This window comes from Macrotis lagotis, chromosome 2 (genome assembly GCF_037893015.1).
Source record: "Macrotis lagotis isolate mMagLag1 chromosome 2, bilby.v1.9.chrom.fasta, whole genome shotgun sequence".
NCBI lineage: Eukaryota > Metazoa > Chordata > Mammalia > Peramelemorphia > Peramelidae > Macrotis > Macrotis lagotis.
Window position 1 is genome coordinate 222447511 of NC_133659.1, and position 24515 is coordinate 222472025.

General features: G+C 35.5%; 1 protein-coding gene across 5 annotated transcripts in view; it reads left to right on the plus strand.

The window, feature by feature from the left end:
- AATK (apoptosis associated tyrosine kinase) overlaps nucleotides 1–24515 on the plus strand; it is a 209951-nt gene that overhangs the window by 17728 nt on the left and 167708 nt on the right. Inside the window, exon 1 of one of the 5 annotated variants that reach the window (XM_074224943.1) lies at nucleotides 199–2271. The exons of the other annotated variants lie outside the window; for them this stretch is intronic. Coding sequence (XP_074081044.1) covers nucleotides 2268–2271 — 4 coding nt within the window. The 5' untranslated portion in view covers nucleotides 199–2267. Of the gene's footprint in view, nucleotides 1–198; nucleotides 2272–24515 lie in introns of those variants that run through there. 5 annotated transcript variants of the gene reach the window in all.

Sequence of the window (24515 nt, forward strand, 5' to 3'; positions counted from 1 at the left end):
AATTAACAGAAAGAATTCATTAAAGGCTTTGTGTCTTTACTGTGGAATTCACTATTTTTATTAACTCAATTTCTTTTTTTGTGGAATTATTTATTTATATTATTTTATATATTTATTTATATATATATATTTATATATTATATATATATTTATATATTATATTATATATTATTTATATTTCTCCTTATAGACCTCACAAGAATGTCAGAAGAGGTATAGGCCTAGTTTCCTTTTAGAGAAAATAGAGGCAAGTTATTGGAGTCGTATTACCTAAAGTGTTGACCCAAATAGATTGCCTGCTGAATATTTATTTTGTATGTCATTTCCAAAGCAATCACTTAATTATCAGGAAACATCAAAATTTCTGTAGCATTTCTTCTCTCCTTCCCCCATTCCCTATCTCTTGCCCTATATACTTCTTTTATTCTTTGTCTTTGTAAATATACACTATTTCTTTTGATACATATAACAACCAGGGACATGTTCAAGCCTCTTCCAAATGTTAAATTTTAAATGTGAGCATTTACACCTTGAAAATTTGCAAAAACTATAAATCAGGACTTCTTGTTATTTTTGTTGATTGAATTTAAGAAAGTGATGGAGAAAATGTTAATGATGCATATTAAATTTAGAATTATGTTGTTGCCCCTCACGCTAGCTAATTGTTAAACATTTACCAGCCTGGGAGATGGGTTCTTTTACTATCCCCCTTTCTCTACTGAGGCTTGGGGAAGTTATGCAAGACTTATCCATGGTCACCCAGCTGATAGGTGTCTTATATGTGATTTGAACCTGTCTTTCTTACACTAATTCCAGTATTCCATCCACTAGCCTGGGTTACATCTCTGTACCATGCTCTAAAATGGTTATTGGGATCAAAGAGTGAATATTATGTTGTCCTGAAGCATCTAGAATGAATCACTGGATTTGGAGGACTTCATTCTGATAGTATGAAAAGACAGAAAATTTGCTTTATTTCATCAAGTTTCTCTCCTGTCTTAAAACCCCAGGAAGTTGAGGAAGACTAGAGAAGATGTGCCCTGGGATACCATTAATGCCCATCTCTTTTTGGGCTTTGGAGTCCTGATTCTGACTTTTTTCAGCTGCCTTTGCAAATTTCCTGTTGCATCATTCACTGGCAGAATAAGCAAGTCAGTTCACATAGGGTTGCATATCATCCTCTTTCAAGCTCTCCTAACAAAGAATACCGTAGCAAGAACATTAGTATCTGCAAATGATGGTAGATGCTTAAAAATATTTGTCAAATGATGGAATGAATCCAAGGCCTCTTCATCCCCATGAACTTGTAGCAGCTCTCTTTTTGCTCCATCTAAGCCCTTGACTTTCCTTTTCCTGAACATGTATCCACTTACTCAGATTGTTAAATAAAAGTTCTTCAGGTCTTGCTGTGAAAAATATTTGTGTCAAATGTAATTTTGGTTTTTGGTGGAGAAGAGCTGGTCTTGAAATCAACCGCAGTTATCTTTGGGTGTTAATGAGAATGCTAGTAAAAATAAACTCCTATACAACTAGAATACATCAAATTAGTAAGCTTGTTTGTGTTCTGGGGATGAATTCTAGGGCCAAAGTTAAAGCTTGTTTGTGTTCTGGGGATGAATTCTAGGGCCAAAGTTAAAGAAGAATTTGGGGGTAAAATAAAGACTGGAAACCAGTGTTTCTGATTCTACTGTCCATTTGTCTAGAATAGATTTGTGGCAAAAGTCTTCTGAGTAGCATAGAAATTCAAATCACGTTGTATGCCAGGCAATTGTTCACTACCAGGGATTTGGAATGAGGAGAAAATTTTGTTCTTGATTGAAGTACACCAGGAGGAAATCAGACCAAAGGAAATGTGTACTGAGTTCAGGCCTTGGGCTTGGCTGGACTCCATGCTCTGAGTGCTGCAGTTTTCCTTTTAAAAAAATTAAAACAAAACAAAAACAAGTTGGTGCCTTCCGCAAGGGCCCCTCTCTCATTCCTCCCTCCCCCCAATACAAATTTTGCCCTTTAAACTCCTAAGGCTGGAGGAAGCCAGCATAGGAAATGATGGTAGCAAAAGTTTCTATAGTAAGAGCCAATTCCCAGACCTTATGATGTAGAGGATAATCACAATAATTTGCATAAGGTCTCCCTTTGTTCAGTCTAACTCCTTTCTAGAGATTTGAGTTGGTTTTTGGAAAAGGCTTCTTCATTCCTTTTCTTTTCTTTAGACCCATGTGTCAGAGTCAGGAGGGAAAGAAACCACAGTGAGACAAGTGGTGTTATGCATGGGTAAGTGCTGGGGAGGGACTTTGTTCTCCATAGTCTTGTTTTTCCTCTGATTCAGTGCATGTTCTATCAAGGCAAAGGATGCTCTGAGAGTCTGAGAGCTGTCTCTTCCGTACTTTGGGCAGAATCCTCATGGTAAAAATAGGTCAGTAGTCAGCAGGGGATAAACTTGTGGCCAGAGAAGGGCAAGGCTATATGGAAGAGATGCTAGGATTACAGAGGGTATTTTGCTCTGGGGATCAAGAGAACCTGATGTTCTCTGTGGTTGTTCCTATATCTGATAGTTTTCTGTAGTCTGACAATCTCTTCAAAAAAATCCAGCTGAATTCCTAGGAGGCTAATCCACTGGGCAGTTTATAAGGGTTCAGCTCATAAGTGTGGTAGTGTTAGAAGGAATGGACCCTTACCCTACTATTAACTTTTTTGCTTAGATGAGTTTTCTAGCATAAATGCTCCTTCTTCACTCTGGAAAGTATTATCAAAATATATCTGACTCTTTTTACCTTTTTATTTGTTAGTTCTGGTACCCAGTCAGAGACTGGGCTTCTGGGGGAAATATTTCAGTTTTAGCTCTTTCTTCCTCTTCTCTGGGGATATTCCTCATCCCACCCCACCCCAGTTGCTTCTTTTTAGCTGCATTCCTAATAAGAACAACTGAACTAATAATTTCCAGGAGCTACCATTAGTTATACAAAGTAATCATTTTAAACAAAGACAGGTAAGTAGATTCCCCATTCCTGTTAATGGGAAAAAACTTCAGGCTTCCAAGAAAGACTTGGAAAGAGGGGTGCTGGGATGGGAGAGGGGATATATAGGCTTACTTTTGCCTTGGTACCTGTGGTGGAAGCCAAGAGAGTTCAGCAACATGGCTTCTGCCTTGATGTTCCTTGAATCTTGACCTCCTTGTTGGTAGTGACTGCCTCTGCCTGGTGTTTCCTTGTGGCATCTTCTAAATTTCCTGTCTTTTAGCTGCTTTATTTTGGAGCTTGATTCCTTTTCATCAGTCTCTTCTGAATACAGGGAAATGATTTTTATTTTTTTATTTTTTTAGATTTTTCAAGGCAGTGGGGTTAAGTGGCTTGCCCAAGGCCACACAGCTACAGGTAATTATTAAGTGTCTGAGCCTGGATTTGAACCCAGGTACTCCTGACTCCAGGGCCGGTGCTCTATCCACTGTGCCACCTAGCCACCCCAGGGAAATGATTTTTAAAGATCACAATGATGTGTGGCTAATCATTCTTCACCCTATCTTGTTGCTTCTTGTTTACCAATACAGATTTGACTATATGGACTAATATCTGCTGCTACATCAATGGATGATTAAATTAGGAAAAATGGAAATCATGAAGATTATTCCCCATTTTAAAAAATAATTCTTCATTGTCCAGGGTAAGAGGAATCAGGCTAGAAACTGGTGATAGTGTGCTTGAGTAGAAAGTGTAGGAGTCAAGGATTCCCAACTCTGCTACTTACTAATAATATGGTCTTGGGAAAATTACTTGGACTTTCTGAGTCTCAATTTCCTCATTTGAAAAAGAGGGCTAATGACACTGATACCTATCTTTCAAGGTTGTTGTATTGCTCAAATAAGTAATGTATGTATAAAATAAGTTGTATGTTATTTATGTTTAGTCATTTTTCAGTCATTTCTTGCTCTTCATGAGGGTTTTCTTGGCAAAGATACTAGCATGGTTTGCCATTTTTATTTCTAGCTCATTTTACAGATGTAGAAACTGAGGCAAACAGGTTTAAGTGACTTGCCCAGACAACTGCTAAGTGTCTGAGACAATTTTTTTTTTGGTTTTTGCAGGGCAGAGGGGTTAAGTGGCTTGCCCAAGGCCACGCAGCTAGGTAATTATTAAATGTCTGAGGTCGGATTTGAACCCAGGTACTCCTGACTCCAAGGCTGGTGCTCTATCCACTTACACCACCTAGCTGCCCCCTGAGACAATATTTGAATTCAGATCTTCCTGACTCTTGGCCCTGAATCTATTCGTTGTGTCACTGAACTGCCCTTAAATGAGCATTTAACAGTGAGTTATCATTTTTCTTTTTCTCCATGGACAATTGTTAAACAAAATATTTGCAAATCTACTAAAGTTCTAGCTTTGGAATAGGAGAAGGAATTCTGACCTTGATCCTTGGCCCTGTTTTACTACTAGAAAAAATCAGAATTTTAGAGTTGGAAGACACTGGAGAGATCATTCAGACACAGAACTTTTCATTTAACAGTAAATGCTTGGTTGGAAAGAAGGAACCTACCTAATCTTAACGTCTGATTTTCCAGATGAATTAAAGTGACTTGCCTATAATCAATCAGTTCTGAGAGTGAGTTTCTCTTTTACTTAGATTAACAATTAAGAGTCAGTCAGTAAACATTCAGAATCTACTAATCATCAGACACTGGGGGGTAAAATAAAACAGGCAAAAAACAGTCCATGACCTCAATGACCTCACATTCTGATGTAGGAGACATAGTTGATGGATAGAGAGGGCTCTGATGTTGGTTTGAGGTTTATAGCAGACATAGTTGGGATTTCATTTACACACTTACCCCTAAAGGAAAACTGGGGGGGAGATCCCAAGTGGCCTGGTGGGACTTCCCCATCTGTGAAGGCTGAAGGACCAAGGTAACTGGTTGTCCTGGTCAGTTTTGCAGTCTAGACAAAGCCATCATAGAAATAAGTTGAATCAAAGCAGAGCCTATTACCACTGGTTTGAGTTACCCCACCCAGACCTGAAAGAAACTTGGATGAGGATTTGTGTCTTTCCTTAAAGTTATCAGTTTTTCTTTACTGTGCATCTTATTTCTACTTCAGTCCCAGCCTCTCCTCTGCCCCTTACAATGAAACTGAACCTTGGCTCTTCTCCCAAGGTAGACTTAGGGCAGCAGTCACCTTGTAGGGTCTGGAGAGAGACACACACATAATGGAGGAAATAGTCAACTGTTTTGGGGTGTGAGGGGCCGGGTTGTGTCTTGGCAGGGCAATTTGGGTTTAACAGCTGCTGTTAAAGCAAGAACGTTAATATGGGGATTCTTTTGTTGTTTTCCTGAAAGGGGTATCATTTCGTTTCATGTCTAAAAATAACCAGGAGAGCATTTGTGCTCTTGAGAAAATTGATTGGGTCTCTGGCCTTGGAACCTAATGGACTTTATTTCACTGAAAGTGTAAGCTTTGCAGGCACCTTATTTTTTCTGTCTTGTTCCCCTTTCTCTAAGTTAGGCTCTAATTCTTGACCACTATATTGCATTCTTCCAAACCAACTCAATGGCTTTCTATCTTTTTTTTTTTAGTTTTTTTAGTTTTTTGCAAGGCAATGGGGTTAAGTGGCTTGCCCAAGGCCACACAGCTAGGTAATTATTAAGTGTCTGAGGCTGGAGTTGAACTCAGGTATTCCTGACTCCAGGGCTGGTGCTCTATCCACTGCGCCACCTAGCTGCTCCTATCTTTTTTTTTCTTTGATAGTTGTTTTTTCTTTCGTTTCTCAGGTTTGGGAGTGAGCAGCAGGAAAAGTTTTTAAACTTTCCTGTGGAATAGGTTTTAATGGGGTAGAAGTGGGGAACCTTGAAGTATCGTATAAGCGCTACAATTTCTTAATATTCTTATCAGAAGCTCCCAAGAAAATTTAATGAATATACTCTCCATGAATAACTTTAGATAAACTACTGTAGGCTGGTCTTGATCTGGATATCTAATACACTTTTTAGTTATTTTTTTCCCCCTTTGAGGATTGATTTTTTTTAAAAAATCATTATTAAATTTTATTTTTCATTTAAGGTAATAAGACAAGCACTTCCTTAACATAGTGTAATTAAAAAGATGATTGTACATGAAACAACAAATCTCCTACAACTTGCTAGTTATTTCAAATTCACAACAAAATGTTTATCATGTGAATTTCTCTTTCCCCCCACCATGGTTACCATTAGTCACAAATATGTGTGTGTGTGTGTGTGTGTGTGTGTATAAAATTAATCTATATATACTTCCATTTATGAGTTCTTTCTCTAGATGCAGATAACATCTTTTTTCATATGTCCTTTACAATTAATTTGGATATTTTATTAGTCAAAATAACTTATTCTAAAGTCATTCTTTAAACAGTACTGCTGTTAGTATATACAATGTTCTCTTGGTTGTGTTCATTTCATTCTTCAACAATTCATTCAAATCTTTCCATGTTTTTCTAAAATCATTGAGCTCATCATTTCTTATAGAACAGTAGTATTCCATCATAGGTCTTATAGCCCAACTTGTTTAGCTTATATTGAATTAAATAAATAAAATTCAGAGTTGGTTTTATGACAAAACTAAATAAAATAGAAAACAACTGATTAATTTGGTTTAAAAAAGGAAGAATCAAACCAAATCACAAATATCAAAATTGAAAAAAGTGAATATACCACAAAGATGAAATTCAAGCAATTTTAAGATGTTTTGTCTAATTATATGTTATATAATTAGTATATAATAATTTAAGTGAAATGAAAGAATACTTATATTTTAGTTATTATTTAAATTGATCTCTAAGGATCATTGATTTAAAGTCCTGAAAAAAAATCTTAGAGGTCATCTAGCTCAGAAGTCTGGAGTAGATGAACTTAAAAACATATTGATAATTATATTTCAATATAATTGGTTTCCCTTATAATCCTATGTATTTTTTTTCATTTAAAAAACACCATTCTGAGAAGGAGTCTGTAGGCTTCACCAGACTTCCAAAGGGGTCCATTAACACACAAAAGTTTAAGAATCCCTGATCTAGTCTATCCTTTAATTTTACTGATAAAAAAATCGAGACGCAGAATTGTTTATTAAATTCCCTAACCACATATAGGTAGCAGGATGACAGAGCAACCTTTTGAAGAATTAGTATTTATAAAATGAGAGTGTCTTTACTTTAATTTCTGGCACACATTAATAATTTCACATTAATCTTGTAATAAAACCAGACATTGCTTCACAAATTCTTCTTTCAAGGCATCACCTTACTCCCTCAATTCCAGGAAAGCGTGAGTTTGTTATTAGTTGATGTTTTTGTGGCAGGTTCAAGGGTAGGTGGAAGGTTTCTTGGTTCTTTTGATCTGGGACTAATATGCTTGAGAACCTTAGCTATGAGCTTTTGGAGTCTGAGGAAGAGACTGTAAAGTATGGGTGCTAATCTCTATTATTCCTTCCAGATTTAGCCATCTGTTTCTCCTTGCACAAAACAGACCCTTGTACTCTAGCTGGGAGAATCCCCACAGAATTTTCATTTTATGATTTCCAGAGCTGGAGGTTGGGAGCCTGAATTCATAGGATTTAGAGACTGGAAAGAACTTCAGAGATTACCTAGTTCAAGTCCCTTTGTTTAACAGATGAGGAAACTGAAACTCAGAGAAGTTGTCATAGTGATAAAATTTGTGGAGAGTCAGGCAGCTTGGCATAATGGATTTGGTTTAGATTCTTCCTTAAATTAATATATACTTGTTGTGTGACTCTTGGTGAGTTATTTATGGTTATCTCTAAAATGAAGACAATAAGAAAAACAGAATTGTTGATACTATTGCAATGAGATAAAAATTTGAGTTGTTATTATTATTATTTTTAAATAATTATTTGCTTTTCCAGTGACATGTAATGGTAATTTTCACCAATCATTTTTTGCAAGGTTTTGAGTTTTACATTTTTCTCCCTCCGCTCCCTTCTCCTCCTTCTCCCCCGGCAAAAACAATCTTAATACAGACTCTACATGTATAATTATACTAAACATAGATCCATATTAGTCATGTTGTGAGAGAAAAATCAAATCCAAAGGGAAGGGAAAAAATAAGAGAGAAAATGACATAATGCCTAAAACAACTTTTAAAAATTAAAGGTAGTAAGCTTTGTCTGCATTTAAACCACACAATTCCCTCTCTGGATATGGATGGCATTTTCTATCACAAATCTTTTAGAATTGTCTTTGATTATTATATTGCTGAATTGAACAAGTCCATCATAGTTGATATCACTCAATGTTGTTAGTGTGTGTAATAGTATTCTGGTTCTGCTTATTTCACTCAGCATCAGTTTGTGTAAGTCTTTTCAAGTTTTTCTGAGGTCTTTTCTCTTATGATTTCTTATAGAATAGTGTTCCATCACATTCATATAACACAATTTGTTCAGTTATTCCCCAATTGTTGGGCATTCCCTCAATTTCCAATTCTTTGCCATCATAAAAAGAGCTGCAGTGAATATTTTTATACGTGTGGGTTTTTTACCCTTTTTTGTGATCTCCTTGGGATACAGACCTAATAATGTGGTATTGCTGGATCAAAGGGTAGGAACGGTTTTCCTGCCCTTTGGTCATAATTCTAAATTGCTCTCCAGAAAGGTTGGATCAGTTCATAATTCCCGCAATAATGCTTTAGTGTCCCAGTTTTCTCACATCCCCTCCAACATTGATCATTTTTTTTAGTCATATTGATCAATCTGATATGTGTGAGGTGGTAGCCAGGGTTGCTATAATTTGCATTTCCCTAATCAGTATTTATTTAGAACCAGTTTTCCTTTATGACTATATGAACTGTTATTATTGACAGGAGCATGATTCAAATCCAAGACCCCTTGGATTTGGATCCAAAAATCAGTACTCTTTCTATTATAGCATTCTGCCTTTGACACAGGTTATTTGTATTCCCCCTGAGAATCAATCTTCCTCTCTGTACATCACCTGTCAACTTTGTCCTAACTTACAAGGGATGCTTAGTTTTAAAAGTGAGAAAAATAGTAAACTTATAGACCCTACCTTCCAAGGTTGCTGTGTAGACAAAATAAGATATTTGTAAAGTGCTTTGCAACTTAAAAGTTCAATATAAATATTAGAGATGATGAAGATGATGAATTGGCTGCTTATGGTTTCAGTTCAGTCATTTTCCAGTAATGTTTGACTCATTATGACTTCATTTGGGGCTTTCTTGGCAAAGATACTGGAGTGGTTTACTGTTTTCTTTTCCAACTCATATTACAGATGAAGAAACTGAGTCAAATAGAATTAAGTGATTTGCCCAGGATCCCACAGTTAGTAAATATCTGAGACTGAATTTGAACTCAGGTCTTCCTGACTCCTAATTTCTTTATATTGCTCATTTAAGAAAACCTTTTTACCTCTTATTGCTATTCTCTGCATTCATTTGGGAATATCTTTCCTTTATCCCTTTCCCTTTTGCTTTTCTTCTTTCTAAAACCTCATCAGACAGTCATTTTGTTTTCTTGCTTTTCTTGTTCTTTGGAATGTTTTTTTGTTGCTGTCTTCTGTACAATATTGAGAACCTTTGTCTGTAGATTTTTAGGCACTCTCTAGCAAATCTAATCCCTTAAATCTATTCATCATCTCCACTTCACATCCACAAGAGATGTTACTTTGTTCAAATTTATATAGTCTGATGATTTTCCCTACTTTCTTCAGTTTGAATCTGAACTTGGCAATAACAAGCTTATGATCTGATACACAGTCAATTCCAGGACTTTTTTGCTGGCTATATAGAGCTTCTCCACCTTTGGCTGCAAAGTATATAATCAATCTAATGCCTCTATTACCCATTTATTTTTCTATATAGTGATATTCATGTATATAGTATTCTTTTGAGTTGATGAAAAATAATGTTTTTATGACCAGCAAAAATTTTATTAGTCTCTGCTCTGCTTCATTTTCTATTTTAGGGTCAAGTAAATAATATTATGGGAAAGATGAAAGAATGCTTCAAGAATATCAGAGAAATCAAGGGAAATTTTAATGCAAAAATGGGCATGATAAAATACAAGAATGGTAGATATTTAAAGGAAGTTGAAGAGATTAAGAAAAGGTGACAAGAATACACAAAAACTATACAAAATTATCTTACCATCACTGATAACCACAATAGTGTGGTTACTGATCTAGAACCAGATATCCTGGAGCATGGGCTGTAGGAAGCATTGCTAGTACAAAAGCTAGTGGAAGTGATAGAATTCCAATCGAACTATTTAATGAAGCTGTTAAAGTGCTGCAAACTCAATATACCAGCAAATTTGGAAAACACAACAATTGGAAACACAACACAATATACCAGCAAATTTGGAAAACACAACAATTGGAAAAAACCTATTCATGTCCCAATCCTAAAAAAAAGTTCAAATTACTGAACAGTTGTGCTTATTTCACATGCCAGCAAGATTATGTTCAAGATTCTGCAAGCTAGGCTTAGCCACAAGAGAATTGAGGATTACTAGAAGAATAGCCTGGCTTTCAAAGAGGGAGAGGAATTAGAGACCAAATTGCCAAGATTCTCTAGAGAAAGCAAGAGAGTACCAGAAAATAGTTAATTCTGTTTCATTGACTATACTTAAAACCTTTGACTGTAGATTATAACAAAATGTAGCAATGTGACAAGTCCTCAAAGAGATGGAAGTACCAGATCATCTTATTTGTCTCCTGAGGAATCTGTATATAGGCCAAAAAGCCACAGTTAGATCCAAACATGGAGCAACCAATTGGTTTAAGATCAGAAAAGGGGGTATGGCGAGGCTATATAGAGCACTATACAGAGCTCTGAAATCAGAAGGACAGGAGTTTGAATCCAGTCTCAGATACTTGACACTTATCACGTGATCTTGTGCAAGTCATTTAATCCTGATTGCCTTGCATCCCGGGCCATCTCCAGTCATCCTGATTCATATCTGGCTATTGGACCCAGATGACTGTGGAGGTGAAAGTGAGGCTAGTGACTTAACATAGCACCTCCCTCAAATCCAATTCACGTACGTGTTTGTCATGGCATCACCTCCTGATGTCTTGGTCTTCTTGGAGAAAGGAGGACAGATGTCATCATCATTTAATTTATATGCAAAGTACATTATGTGAAATGCCAGACTGGATAAATCAAAAGCTGGAATTAAGATTTCCAGGAGAAATATTAGCTATGAAAATGCTTTTTAATGGCAGTAAGTTAAGAGGAATCAAGAAGCCCCTTGATGAGGGTGAAAGAGGAGTATGTAAAAGGTGACTTGAAGCTTAACATGCAAATAACATGGCAACTGGTTTCATCACTTCCTGGCAAATAAAGAGAAGAAATGAAAGCACTATCAGATTTTATATCGTTGGGCTCAAAGATTATTATAAATGGTGACTGCAGCCATGAAATTGAGTTACTTGCTTCTCGAAAGGAAGACTATGTCATATCTGGACAACATAATAAAAAACAGAGACATCACCTTGCCAAAAAAGCAATGATTTTTCCAGTAGCAATGTGTGGCTGTCAGAATTTGACTATAAAAAAACTGAATGCCACAGAATCAGTGCTTTCAAATTGTGAATCTGGAGAAAACTTTTGAGAGTCCTAATATTCCTGTTCCTGTGTACAATGTTCTCCTGGTTCTACTCACTTCTCTTTGCATCAGTTCACAAAAAATGTTTCCAGGTTTTTCTGAAAATATCTTGTTCACCATTTCTTATAGCATAATAGTATTCCATCATAATCATATACCACAGTTTGTTTAGATATTCTCCAAATGATGGATACCTCTTCAATTTCTAGTTCTTTGCCACTACAAGGAGGTTGCTATAGGTATTTTTGTCCATATGGGTCCTTTTCCTTTATGTTTTTTATATAGGTCTGGGCAGGTTATTCTTGGTTGCAATTCTTTGCTTTCCAGAATTCTAATTCCAAGCCCTTTGATTCTTGAATGTAGAAGTTGCTAAATTTTGTTTTATCATGATTGTGAATTGTTTCTTTGAATCTGAATTGTTTCTTCCTGACAGCATGTAATATTTACTCCTTAACCCTGGAACTTTGGAATTTGCTATAATATTACTTGGAGTTTTCATTTTGGGATCTCTTTCAGCAAGTGATTGGTGGATTTCATTTTTTTTTTTAACTTTCTGGTTATTGGATATCAAGAGAGTTGTCCTTGGTACTTTTTTTGAAATAGGATTACAGGTAGTCCAGTAGTTCTTAAATGAGCTCTCCTAAATCTGTTTTCTAGAACAATTGTTTTTCCTGTTTTATATTTTCTTCTATTTTTTCATTTTTTTGGTTTCTTGATGGCTTATGAGCTCATTAGCTTCCATTTGTCCAATTCTAATTTTTAAGGTATTATTTTCCTTAGGGAGCATTTTTGTACCTCCTTTTCTATTCGACCAATTCTGCTGTTTAAGGAATTCCTCTCTTCAGGACATTTTTTTTTAAATTAAAGATTTTATTTATTTTGAGTTTTACAGTATTTCCCTCCCTCACCCCTCCTACAGAAAGCAATTTGCCAGTCTTTACATTGTTTCCATGTTGTACATTGATTCAAATTGAGTGTGATGAGATTAAAATCATATCCTTAAGGAAGGAACAAAAAGTATAAGAGATAACAAGATCAGACAATAAGATATCAGTTTTTTCCTAAATTAAAGGAAATAGTCCTTGAACTTTGTTCAAACTCCATGGTTCTTTATCTGGATACAGATGATATTCTCCGTTGCAGACAACCCAAAATTGTCCCTAATTGTTGCATTGATGGGATGAGCAAGTCCATGAAGGTTGATCATCACCCCCATGTTGCTATTAGGGTGTACAGTGTTTTTCTGGTTCTGCTCATCTCACTCAGCATTAGTTCATGCAAATCCTTCCAGGCTTCCCTGAATTCTCATTCCTCCTGGTTTCTAAATAGTGTTCCATGACATACATATACCACAGTTTGTTAAGTCATTCCCCAATTGAAGGATATTTACTTGATTTCCAATTCTTTGCCACCACAAACAGGGCTGCTATGAATATTTTTGTACAAGTGATGTTTTTACTCTTTTTCATCATCTTTTCAGGGTATAGACCCAATAGTGGTATTGCTATATCAAAGGGTAGGTACATTTTTGTTGCCCTTTGAGCATAGATCCAAATTTCTCTCTAGAAACGTTGGATGAGTTCACAGCTCTACCAACAGTGTAATAGTGTTCCAGATTTCCCCCAACCCTTCCAACAATGATCATTATCCTTTCTGGTCATATTGGCCAGTCTGAGAGGTGTGAGGTGGTACCTCAGAGAAGCTTTAATTTGCATTTCTCTAATAAATAATGATTTAGAGCAATTTTTCTTTTGAGTATGGATTGCTTTGATCTACTCATCTGTAAATTGCCTTTGACCATTTATCAACTGGGGGAATAGCCTTTTTTTTTTACAATGTGACTCAGTTCTCTGTATATTTTAGAAATGACTCCTTTGTCAGAAACATTAGTTGTAAAGATTGTTTCCCAGTTTACTACATTTCTTTTGATCTTGGTTGCAGTGGTTTTATCTGTGCAAAAGCTTTTTAATTTAATTTAATCAAAATCATCTAGTTTGTTTTTAGTGATGTTCTCCATCTCTTCATTAGTCATAAACTGCTCCCCTTTCCATAGATTTCAGGGCATTTTTGTGCCTCTTTTATCATTTGACCCATTCTGTTTTTTTGAGGTCTTATTTTCTTCTATTTTTATGTCTCCTTTACCAAACTCTTGACTCCTTTTCCCATTATATTCTGACGTTACTTTCATTCATTTTCCCAATTTTTTCTCTATCTCTCATTTTATTTTTTAAGTTCGTTTTGAGCTCCTTCAGGAATTCTTTTCAGGTCTGAGATCAATTCACATTTTTCTTTTAAATATGGCTGTTTTTGACTTTTTTCTAAATTTGTGTTTTTGATCTTTCCTGTCACTATAGTTACTTTCTTTTGTTGGAACCTTTTTTTGTTATTTGCTCATTTACCCAGCCTATTTCTTGACTTTTAACTTTATGTTGAAGTTAGATTCTTTTCCCACAGTGAAGGGGGTACTGTGTAGCTTCTGTACTAGTTTTTTCAGAGCTAGTTCTGAGAAGTTGTAAGTTTTAAGGTCTTCCAAGGTGTTACGATCTAAGGGGGCAGTGTGGTCATTGCTCTCCTGGCTGTGCTCTGGTCTGTGAGTGACAGCAAGGGCTGTTTTCTGCCCTAGAACTGTGACCAGGGTTCCCTAGTGTTCTTCCTTACCCTGGGATTCTGAACTGGACCCTCTGTGGGAAGTACAACATAGTTTTGCACCCAGTGCTAGCAAAGGGTCCCCAGTGACCTTCTTCTGACCAGCTGTTTGACCCCCAGTTGAGAGCTATGAAAGCCACCACTGCTGATTCAGTCTCCCTCAAGATTTGCTGTTGGGCTTGTCAGAAAGGGGTGCAGTTTTTGCAGGACTATGCTTTATTCTTATCTCAGTGAGAGAGATCATTCTTGTTGACCTAAATTTTCTTGAATTGGAAAATTGTTTCACTCTGTCCCTTTATTGGTTCTGTGACTTCAGAGTTCATTTTGAAGCTTTATTTTAAAGTTGTTTGAAGGAGAAATTAGGAGAACTCAAGCAAGTTTGCCTTTACTCCACCATCTTGGTTTCATTCCTTCTCCCTATCTTCCCCAAAGCTGACTTCTGAGTATCCCTTGCTTCTTTGAGGGTTTATGAAAAGCCATTGTAATGTTGCTATTTTAAGTTGGTTCTAATATTTAGTCAAAATGACCTCTTTTTCTTCAATTCTAATGATCCATCAGAGATTTCCCTAAATCGGAATGTTTGTAAATATAACGGAGCAAAAGGAAAGCTAAAGTATGTGTAACTGATTTAGAGCTTTTAAGAACAACAATTATATTTTCTTAATGTTCTGGTTATTGATTGGAAGAACATTGGGTAGTTTAGAGCTGGAAGGATCCTTGGAATTATCTGATTCCCTTATTTTATGGATGAGACCCAGAGTGGGGAAACTACCTCTCCATAATCATATTGTTATTGTTAAAGAGATCTAGGATTCCAACCCAGGTTCTCTGACTCCAGAATGAGCACTTTCTCCACTTAATATGATCAAGAAATATTTGACCTTGCTTATTCTTTTTCTTTTAAGTATTTAAAATTTTAAATTTTGAACTTATCAAATACTAAACAAAATGAACATTTCCATATACACAGTACTTGTACTTGACACTGCTGATTTCTATTATGTGGTTTTCTTTTCAAATTTATATATATATATATATATATATATATATATATATTTGTAGTTGTTTACATATTTATTTTATATTTCAAATATATGATATGGACAACTTAACTTTTCAAAGCTTGTTGTTGCTTGTCTCATCTTTTTGGTCATCCTTCTGTTTTCTTCACTGAATTAAAAAAAAGTTGCCTCGATTATTCTTTTCTTTTTTCCCACATCCCAATCCCTATTTTCCTTTTTTTATTTCCCCTCCCCATTTGTAAACGGGGGGGGAACCCTTTAGATCAAATTACATAAATCAAGCAAATTTCCACATTAACTCTGTCCAAAAATTGCATGTCTTATTCTGCAGACCTTCTCTTATTCTCAAAGGTAACCTTGTTTACCTCCCTTGCCTTTCTGATGCAAAGGAGGAAGATGTTACCATGCTAATTAAATATTTATCCACCTCAAGAGAGAGGTTGGGGTTGACTTTTATTTTTTCCAGAGGAGAAGTGTACAGCTCAACTCACAGGTCTCTATTGACTCTAGCAGCTCATTCTGCCCAATTTATAAAGCTTAGATTGAAGAACAAGATAATAGTTTGGAAGCTATCCTTTACAGAACATGTGTTTTTTACATCATCTATAGGGGACATTTGCCAAATGAATGATCTATGTTGTGAATTATTTGGTAAATTTTAAATTCAAGATTTGGATTCTGTTATCATTCTTCTGGTATCTGGGAATAGATTCCTTCCTTCCTGAGGGAGTTAGTATGGTTTAGAGTGTTGGAACCCACCAACTTGGCAAAGATGGCAAAAAAAAAAATGGTTGGAGGGACTGTGGTATGTACACTTATGTGAAGTTGGTGCTGTGAATTAATCCAAACATTCTGAAAAACACTTTGGAACTCTGCCCAAGTGATGTGGAGATACCATTACGAAAATCTTTTCTTAAAGAAGTCAAAGACAGTAGGAAAAAAACTTATAAATACAAAAAAATGGGACCCATCAATTGAGGAATGGCCAAAGAAATTCCAGACATTGCTGCCAGGGGTTTAGGGGGGTCCCTTACACTGCACTATACATCAGCAACAGAATCTTGGTCTAGCAGGGTTGAAATTAACTTGAGTTTGAATAATATGAAATTCAGTTTAGAGCAAAAGATAAAATGATAACAGGTCAGATTTAATGTAAATCAAAATTCAGTTGTGCAACACATACTGGTTAAGGATTACACACACTACTGGGACAGCTAGGTGGCTCAGTGGATAGAGCACCAGCCCTGGAGTCGGGATTACCTGAGTTCAAATCCAGCCTCAGACACTTAATAATTACCTAGCTGTGTGGCCTTGGGCAAGCCACTTAATCCTATTTGCCTTGCAAAATCCTAAACAAACAAACAAACAAAAAAGGATTGCATACTACTGTATTTAGTCTATACTTGAATAAGTTGCTGCATGTATTAAATAATTGCATTATTTTTAGAAGCTATTAACAAAATGGACAAAAGAAAGAATACTCCAAATACAAACAATGCTAGTGCAAAAGAGAAGAGACTTATTACTACATTAGAACAAAAAAATTGATGTAATTGAATAGCATAGTAACTAAAAAATAGGATAAGTTGTCAGAATGTCTGACTCTATGGTATAAAATATTGTAAAACATTTAAGCTAATTTTTTCAGAAAGTTAGTCGAATCATCTTTTTATGGTTTGCAACAAGGAATGCAAGTGTTACAGTCATAGAAATGGAGTGTTTTTTAGTTGTATGAAGTGAAGATTGTGATCAGAACCATGTGCCTCTTAGCAGAGCAGTCATTCAGATAAAAACTTCAAATATATTTATTCCATGAAAATGGGAATGAAATGGCCAGTGAGAAAACTTTTACTGCAAGCCTTGGTTGGTTCAGTACTTTAAAACTTGAATTCAGGTGCATAATGTTCAAAGTACTGGAGAAGCAGAGCAAATAAGGATATAGCAGTTAAATGTCTAAATGTTTTGAAGAAAATAGTAAAGAAAAAGTAGATATACCTTTCAACAAATTTTTAATGTTTATGAAACAGGCTTATTCTGAAAAGGATATCTTTTATAGTTTAAGTTCCTGAGAAAGAAGAAAAACTAAATTCAGACTTAAATTGTCTATAGATGACCTAATACTTTTATTGATAGATAAGAGTTTACTGTCATTGATTTCTTCCAGTTCTTTGATGATCAAATAAGAAACCTGGGGCACCACAAATTGATTTTCAAATTCTTTTAGTCCAGCTGCTAAAACAAATTACAAGAACAACATTGTATTTAAAGTTCTACTGATTTTTAGATAATGCTCCAGGTTATCCAAAAAGACTTGGTTTATGAATTTGAATGTGAACACACAAATCCACTGTTTTGTAGGTAAAACCCTGTATCTTCTAGAGTTTTTATGAAGATTGAAAGAAAGAGATGACAGTTCAGTCTAAGTTATTAAAATATTTTAAATGACAAATATGCCATTTAGATATGACATTAACTATTTTAAAAATTTGCTTTCTAGAACTACTCTTTTGTCATAAATTTGAATCAGAAATACATTTTTCTTATCCTTTGTTATATTACATTAAGAAATAGATAAAATTTTATTTTAACTTTTTATTACATATTTCCACTGAACTGGAACCAATTACTATATTTTGCATATAATTATAACTGAATAGAGTGAATTTGAATAATATATTTCACTGGGTTTCATATTTACAGTAGTAGACCTGTATATGTATTTAATAGAATATAATCATGACATAAGAAATGGTGAATATGGGATTCAGATAACCTGGGAAATCTTATTTGAAATGATGCAGAATTAAGTAAAAAGCCAATACTTTGTGTGTAATAATGTAAAGGAAAACTTCTGAAAGATATGAAAACTTTAATCAATGCAGTAATCAATCATTACTTTAGAAGAGTCTTTTTTTTGGCAGGGAATTGTTGACTAGAGATATAGGATAAGACATGAGTTTTCAGATATGTCCAATGTATAAATTTGTTTTCCTTGATATACCTATTTGTTAAGGGATGACCATTAAACTTGAACTTCCTCATTTTAAAGTCCCTTGATATTTCACACTTGCTCCCCTTTTTTTTCAAAGTCTTTGACAATAAAATGAACCTATTATTCTTCTTAGGAAGGCCAATCTCTCTATCTACTGATCCCCTCCTTTTCCATTTTCTCTGGTAGATTTCAACATTAATTATCCCTCCTCTGTAATCTTCAGTCTCTCCTTATTCAATCTCTCCTTCAGTCTCTCCTTCCCTAAACATCTTCAAACATACCATGGTTTTCCCCATTCTTTAAAAGAAAACCCCTAACATCATTAAGTTCTATCATCCCATCAAGCTTCCCTCTCTTTCTCAAACTGCGTTCAAATAATGGTTAACCCTTTACAGTACATTCCTGAGTTATTCAATGATTTCCTATTGCTGAATCGATGGGGTTTTTTTTCAGTTCTTCTCATTCTTTTTGATTGATTTACTACATTTGACACTATTGAATACTCTTCTAACTAGAGAGTTCATCACTCTGAGTTTTCATCATACTGATCTTTTTTCTTTAACTATTCTTCCCACTGGTCTACTCACTCCTCAACTCTCTTTTCTGGCTTATGATTTTAAATCTTGCAACTATGGGTATTAATTCAGGACTCTTTCCTAAAATCTCTTTTCATAGTATCCTCTTAAATTCTCGTGAGTTTAATTATTATATCCTTGTAGAAGACTCCCAGATCTCTAGCTCAACCATCCTCTGACACCTGAACATAGGTTTACACAGCTAATTTGACTGTTGGACCTCACTAACTCAACACTTCCAAAGTGGAAGCAAATCTGCCTATTTCAATTGAGGGCACAATCATTCTTCTGGTCTCTCAGATTTATGATGTAAGTATTTTTTTTAGTACACTTCATTCTGTATTCAAACTATTAGTTTTTTCATTCGCAGTTCATCATCATACATTGTTGGACCAGCTGATTTCTTTTTAGGTTTTTGCAAGGCAAATGAGGTTAAAGTGGCTTGCCCAAGGCCACACAGCTAAGTAATCATTAAGTGCTGAGACCGGATTTGAACCCAGGTACTCCTGACTCCAGGGCCGGTGCTTTATCCACTGCACCACCTATCCACCCCCATCATCATACATTGTTGCTTTTATTGTATACAGCTTTTTCCTGGTTCTGTTCACTTCACTTTGCATTAGTTCATGTTAGTCTTTCCAGGTTTTTCTAAAATCATCCTGCTTGTCATTTCTTGTAGCACAATAATATAATGTAAATATTAACACGAACTCCTTATACTCCTTCTTCCCACATGTTCAGTCATTGACTATATCTTGTTCTTTTTTACCTCTGCAACATCTCTGGCATTCAACCCTTTCTCCCTAACTAACTCAGCCTTCATCACCCTGTACTTAGAACATTCCCTTATGCAAGTCACTCCCCACTTGAGTCCATCCTTTATGCCAAAGTGGATGTCCTTACATGAAAAACTGACCATATATCACTCTCATTCTCAATAAATTTCAGTGGCTAAACCTTTTGTTTGTTTTTTAATACCTTCAAACTTGACTTCCATTATCTTTCTAGACTAGGTGTTTATTACTCTATTATCCATAATCTTTTATCCAGCCAAACTGATCTCAGTTGCTCACACATGACCTTTCATCTCCTGTCTCTATGCCATTATACTGGTTATCCTCCATGCCTAGAATGTACTTCCCCCCCCCCCCATCTCTGCTCTTTCTTTAAGACGCAAACCTTAAAAAAGCTCAAAAACCAGTTTTTACATAAAGCTTTTTTTGTGATCCCCTTGTATTTCACTCCCTTTTCTTTATTTATATTATTTTTAGATTTTTGTTGTTCTTCAATCATTTTTCAGTCATGTCCAACTCTTTCCATTTGGGGTTTTCTTGACAGAGATACTGGAGTGGTTTGCAATTTCCCTTTTCAGTTCATTTTATAGGCGAGTAAACTGAGAAAAACAGGATTAAGTGACTTGCTCAGGATCACACAGCTTGTAAGCGTCTGAGGCTAGATTTCTTAGACTAGCACTCTGTCTATTGTGCTACCCTACCTGCATATATTATACATATATTACATATATTATTGTATTTATGCCTGTGCAGTGAGGCAGAATGAATAATGAATAGAGGGCCAGTCTTGGAGCCAGAAATTCTTGATTAGCTTCAAATTCTTTGATGGATACTGACTGTGATCTCCAACAGTCATTTAATGTCTCAGTGATCTAAGCATCTCTGCCTCCAAGAGAGTGAGTTGTAGAGAAGATGCTGATCTATATTGATAGAGGGAGTTTCCTCATCTAGGAATTTCCTCTACCAATAAAACCACAGGTTCAGTCACTCTTCTTATCCTTATATATTTAGAACTATACTTATTCCCTCTTGTTACATTGTAAGCTCTGAGAGTAGGTACTGTTTCATTCTATCTTTATAGCCTTAGCTCCTTATTTAGGGCTTGGCACAAAGTTATCACTTAATAAGTGCTTGTTGACTGATTGATCAAAATGATCCTTTGAAATCACTGGAATTTTTATATTTAGCTTTAAAAATCCAGTTTATTTATGTAACATTCAGCTTGACTTTCTCACCCTCACTTCGTTTGTATGTCCGTTGGCTTCATGTCAACCACAATATTAGAGGTATTCTGGGGAATCAGTGGGAATCCTACCATTAGGAGGCTCAACAGAATCCTTACTTATTCATTTGAATTTGGCATATTATGTAAAATTGAAGTTTATGTGCTGATTGAGCATATTTATAGATGTTATTATTGGATTTTAATGAAAATAATCCTCAAATAGTCGGGTAACTTAAAGAGATCTGGACAAAGTCAATGGAGATTGAAGATGATGGCGTATGCCCAATTAAACAACAAGAAAATGGAGGAGATGACATTTCTACTTCCAGTACAAGTTCTTCACCAGCCACATTCCAAGACAAAAACAAATGAGCATCTAATCAGATTTGGCAAGAATCCTCCAAATTCAGAATTGTGAAAAATTATTTGAAGGGGCAGCTAGGTGGTGCAGTAGATAGAGTACTGGCCCTGGAGTCAGGAGTACCTGAGTTCAAATCCGGATTCAGACACTTAATAATTACCTAGCTGTGTGGCCTTGGGCAAGCCACTTAACCCCATTGCCTTGCAAAAACGTAAAAAAATTATTTGAAATATGGATTTTATCCATTACTGTCAGTGGAGGAAACACCACCCAATTCATCAACAAATGTATATTGTGTCTTGTCATTTTGGGGGGTAGTTTGAAACCATCACAATTAGTAAGACTTTAAAAACCTAAATGCTGAAGAATGTCCAGTAATCATGCCATTTATTTAAAAGACTCCTTTCTGCACAACTTGAAAATTGAATTTTCTTTATTTCTCTTCTTAATTTTAATTAACAAGGGTAAACATAGCTAGCTTTGTATGTATTGTTTGCATAGTGCCTCTCTCCCATTTTATTATAAGTTCTTGAGGGCAGGGACTTTATTTTACCTCTCTTTGTATCTTTAACACTTAGGACATAGAAAATGCTTAATCAATGTTGGATTGAGGAATAGAAGAATATATGAAGAATAGGAAAAAAGAATTGTGCACAAAACAGTGAAACATCACATACAGTGTGACAAATCTATGAATTTTCTTTAAACTGCCTCATGGATATTTTCTACTTTTTTCTTGAGAGGGGAATAACTATTATCTCTACGTTCTGTAACTTTCTTCAAGGTGGGGAAAACCTCTCTTTTACCAAGTTAGATTAATTAATCAAGAAGGTATTGCTATGAAGAATTTTATGCATGAGACCCATAGATTTAGAGTTGGAAGGGACTTTGGAGGCCACTGACTCTAGACCTTTGATTTGCCATTTCACAATGGCAAAGATTTAAAAAAATTATGGAGCATTCAATCACATCATTCTGTTTAAAATAAATAGGAATGTATATAGAATGGTTTTACATATGTAATGTTATTTTTATATATGTATACATATACATACATAATTGTTCCTATTGGAGCCATCTCTAGGGTGGGTGGGGAGGGAATTAAAAAAAGAAAAGAAAGTTACTTGATAACTTTATTATTTATTTAAAAGGAATAGCAAGTTATTTATAGTAGATTTTTTTCCTATTTTACTATATAATGAAAATGCTTGTTTTACTTCTTAAGTTTAGGATAAATTAAATAAAAATTAAAAATATTCATAATGATAAATTTCATTGTTTATTGCTTTTTCCTATCCTTGTAAAATGTCTATTTTGTGTATTTTTAGAGTCAGTCAATATTACCATTTATTAGACATCTATCATGTGACAGACACTATGCTGAATGCTGGCACAGAGAAAGGCGATAGACAGTCTCTGCTTTCAAGGAGCTCACATTCCAGTGGGGGAAATAACAAGAAAACAGCCATATACAGACAAGATAGAAACAGGATAAACTGAAGATCATTGAGTAAGTTTACTAGCATTAAGGAATATTAGGAAAGACTTCTCATAGAACATGACACTTCAGCTAGGACTTGAAGGAAGCCAAGAAGCCTAGATAAGGAAGGATATGCCTTGGAGAAGAGCTAGTGAAAATGACCAGAGTAGAGGTATAATATCTTGTTCTAGGAACAGCAAGGAGGTCGGCAAGTGTCCCTGAATTACAGTGTGTGCATATGGGGAAGGGGGAGTGTGTGTGGAAGAATTAAGGTGTGAGAAGATTGAAAATTTGTGGGTCAAGTTGTGAAGGACTTTAAATACCAAAAGATTTTTTATTTGCAATGAATACAGCATATTAATGTAGTAATACATGTGTGTCATTTTAAAATATATTGGGGGGTGGGCTTAAAAATATTTCAGATATGGTACATGATCAAAAAGTTTGGAATCCACTTACCATAGTCCCTTCCCACTCTAAATCCTTTAAAATGCTGCTCATTATAGTAAAAACATGCTTTTTATATATTTAGAATTAAAAATTCTACTTTTTTTTTTAGTAATCTGTGTAATGGACAGCTTGGCTCATGAGGGTCCTGGCTTCAGAACCAAGACAAACAATAGAAATGTTTCTCTTAGTTGTTTTCTGCTAGCTGATGAGGAAAAGATTGGCTTGAACAAGGAGGATTTAGAGCTAGAAGGGACAACCAAGAACATCTAATTCAATTCTCATTTTACAGAATAGGAGACTAAGACCCACAGAAGTGAAATGACTTGCTCAAGCTGACACAGTTGTAAGGAGCGGAGTTATAGAGCCAGGTCCTCTTGACTTCAGATCTATGCTGCCTTATTCCTCAGTCCTTAGTCCAATTGTACAATGGCAAGTATCATTAGTTGCTATCCCCAATACTAGCCCTGAGTAAGGGAAATGAAAGCAATTAAGTGGCAGGTCTCAAAGAAAGGTTCAGGAAGTAATAGTAGAGATAGTAGAGATGACTCAGAGCCTCACAGTCTATTAAATCATTCAAATCTCTGCCACTTAATAGCTGTGTGACTTTAGATAAATTAATTAATCAGAGCCTTAGTCTTTTCATCTTTAAAATGAGGGGGAGGGGATAGATGAAATGACTTCTAAGTTTCCTTCCATCTCCAGTTCTTCCTGGGACCCTAGATATCTCCTCCTCCAGTGTTTACATTTTACTAATGAGATGCTGAAATGAGACATGATTTGTCCAAGAGTACACAAGTAGTCAATGGCAGAGGAGAGATTCGAAAACAGATTCCACATCTGGGTCATTGCACCATGTTGTCAGAAAAATGAATGAACAGGCAACAAAGCAGATTTTGCTCTGTGCAAACAAGGTTGCTAGTAAATTCCTCTGTCTCCTTTGGTTGCAAAATTCATGAGTTATTTTATCAGTGGCAAATTCAAGTAGTCAGTGTTGAAGTAAGATGCATTCAGGCTCTCACCACCAAAACAGTGCTTATCATTGCTTACTCCTAAACTGGACATGTGACTGTTAATGGGTCATTTTGTTTTGATCAGATGAAGTGATGATGAGATACTGGAGGCTTCCAAGCTGGGATGATAGAATGCAGCCCTCCATTGTGTTTCTATAATGTTTTCCCTTTTTTTTTCCAAAGTACTTTTCAACCTTCTATCTTGTTTTCCCCCATTTGCATCCCATTTAGACATGGAGAACAGATGGTTGCAATCCCCAGCTGAGGAAACTGAAGAAGCCCAAGGTCACATTGATAGTTAATGGTGGAACTGTGCCTAAAGCTCAGGTTTCCTGCTTCACAACTCAATGGCCCATTTACTAG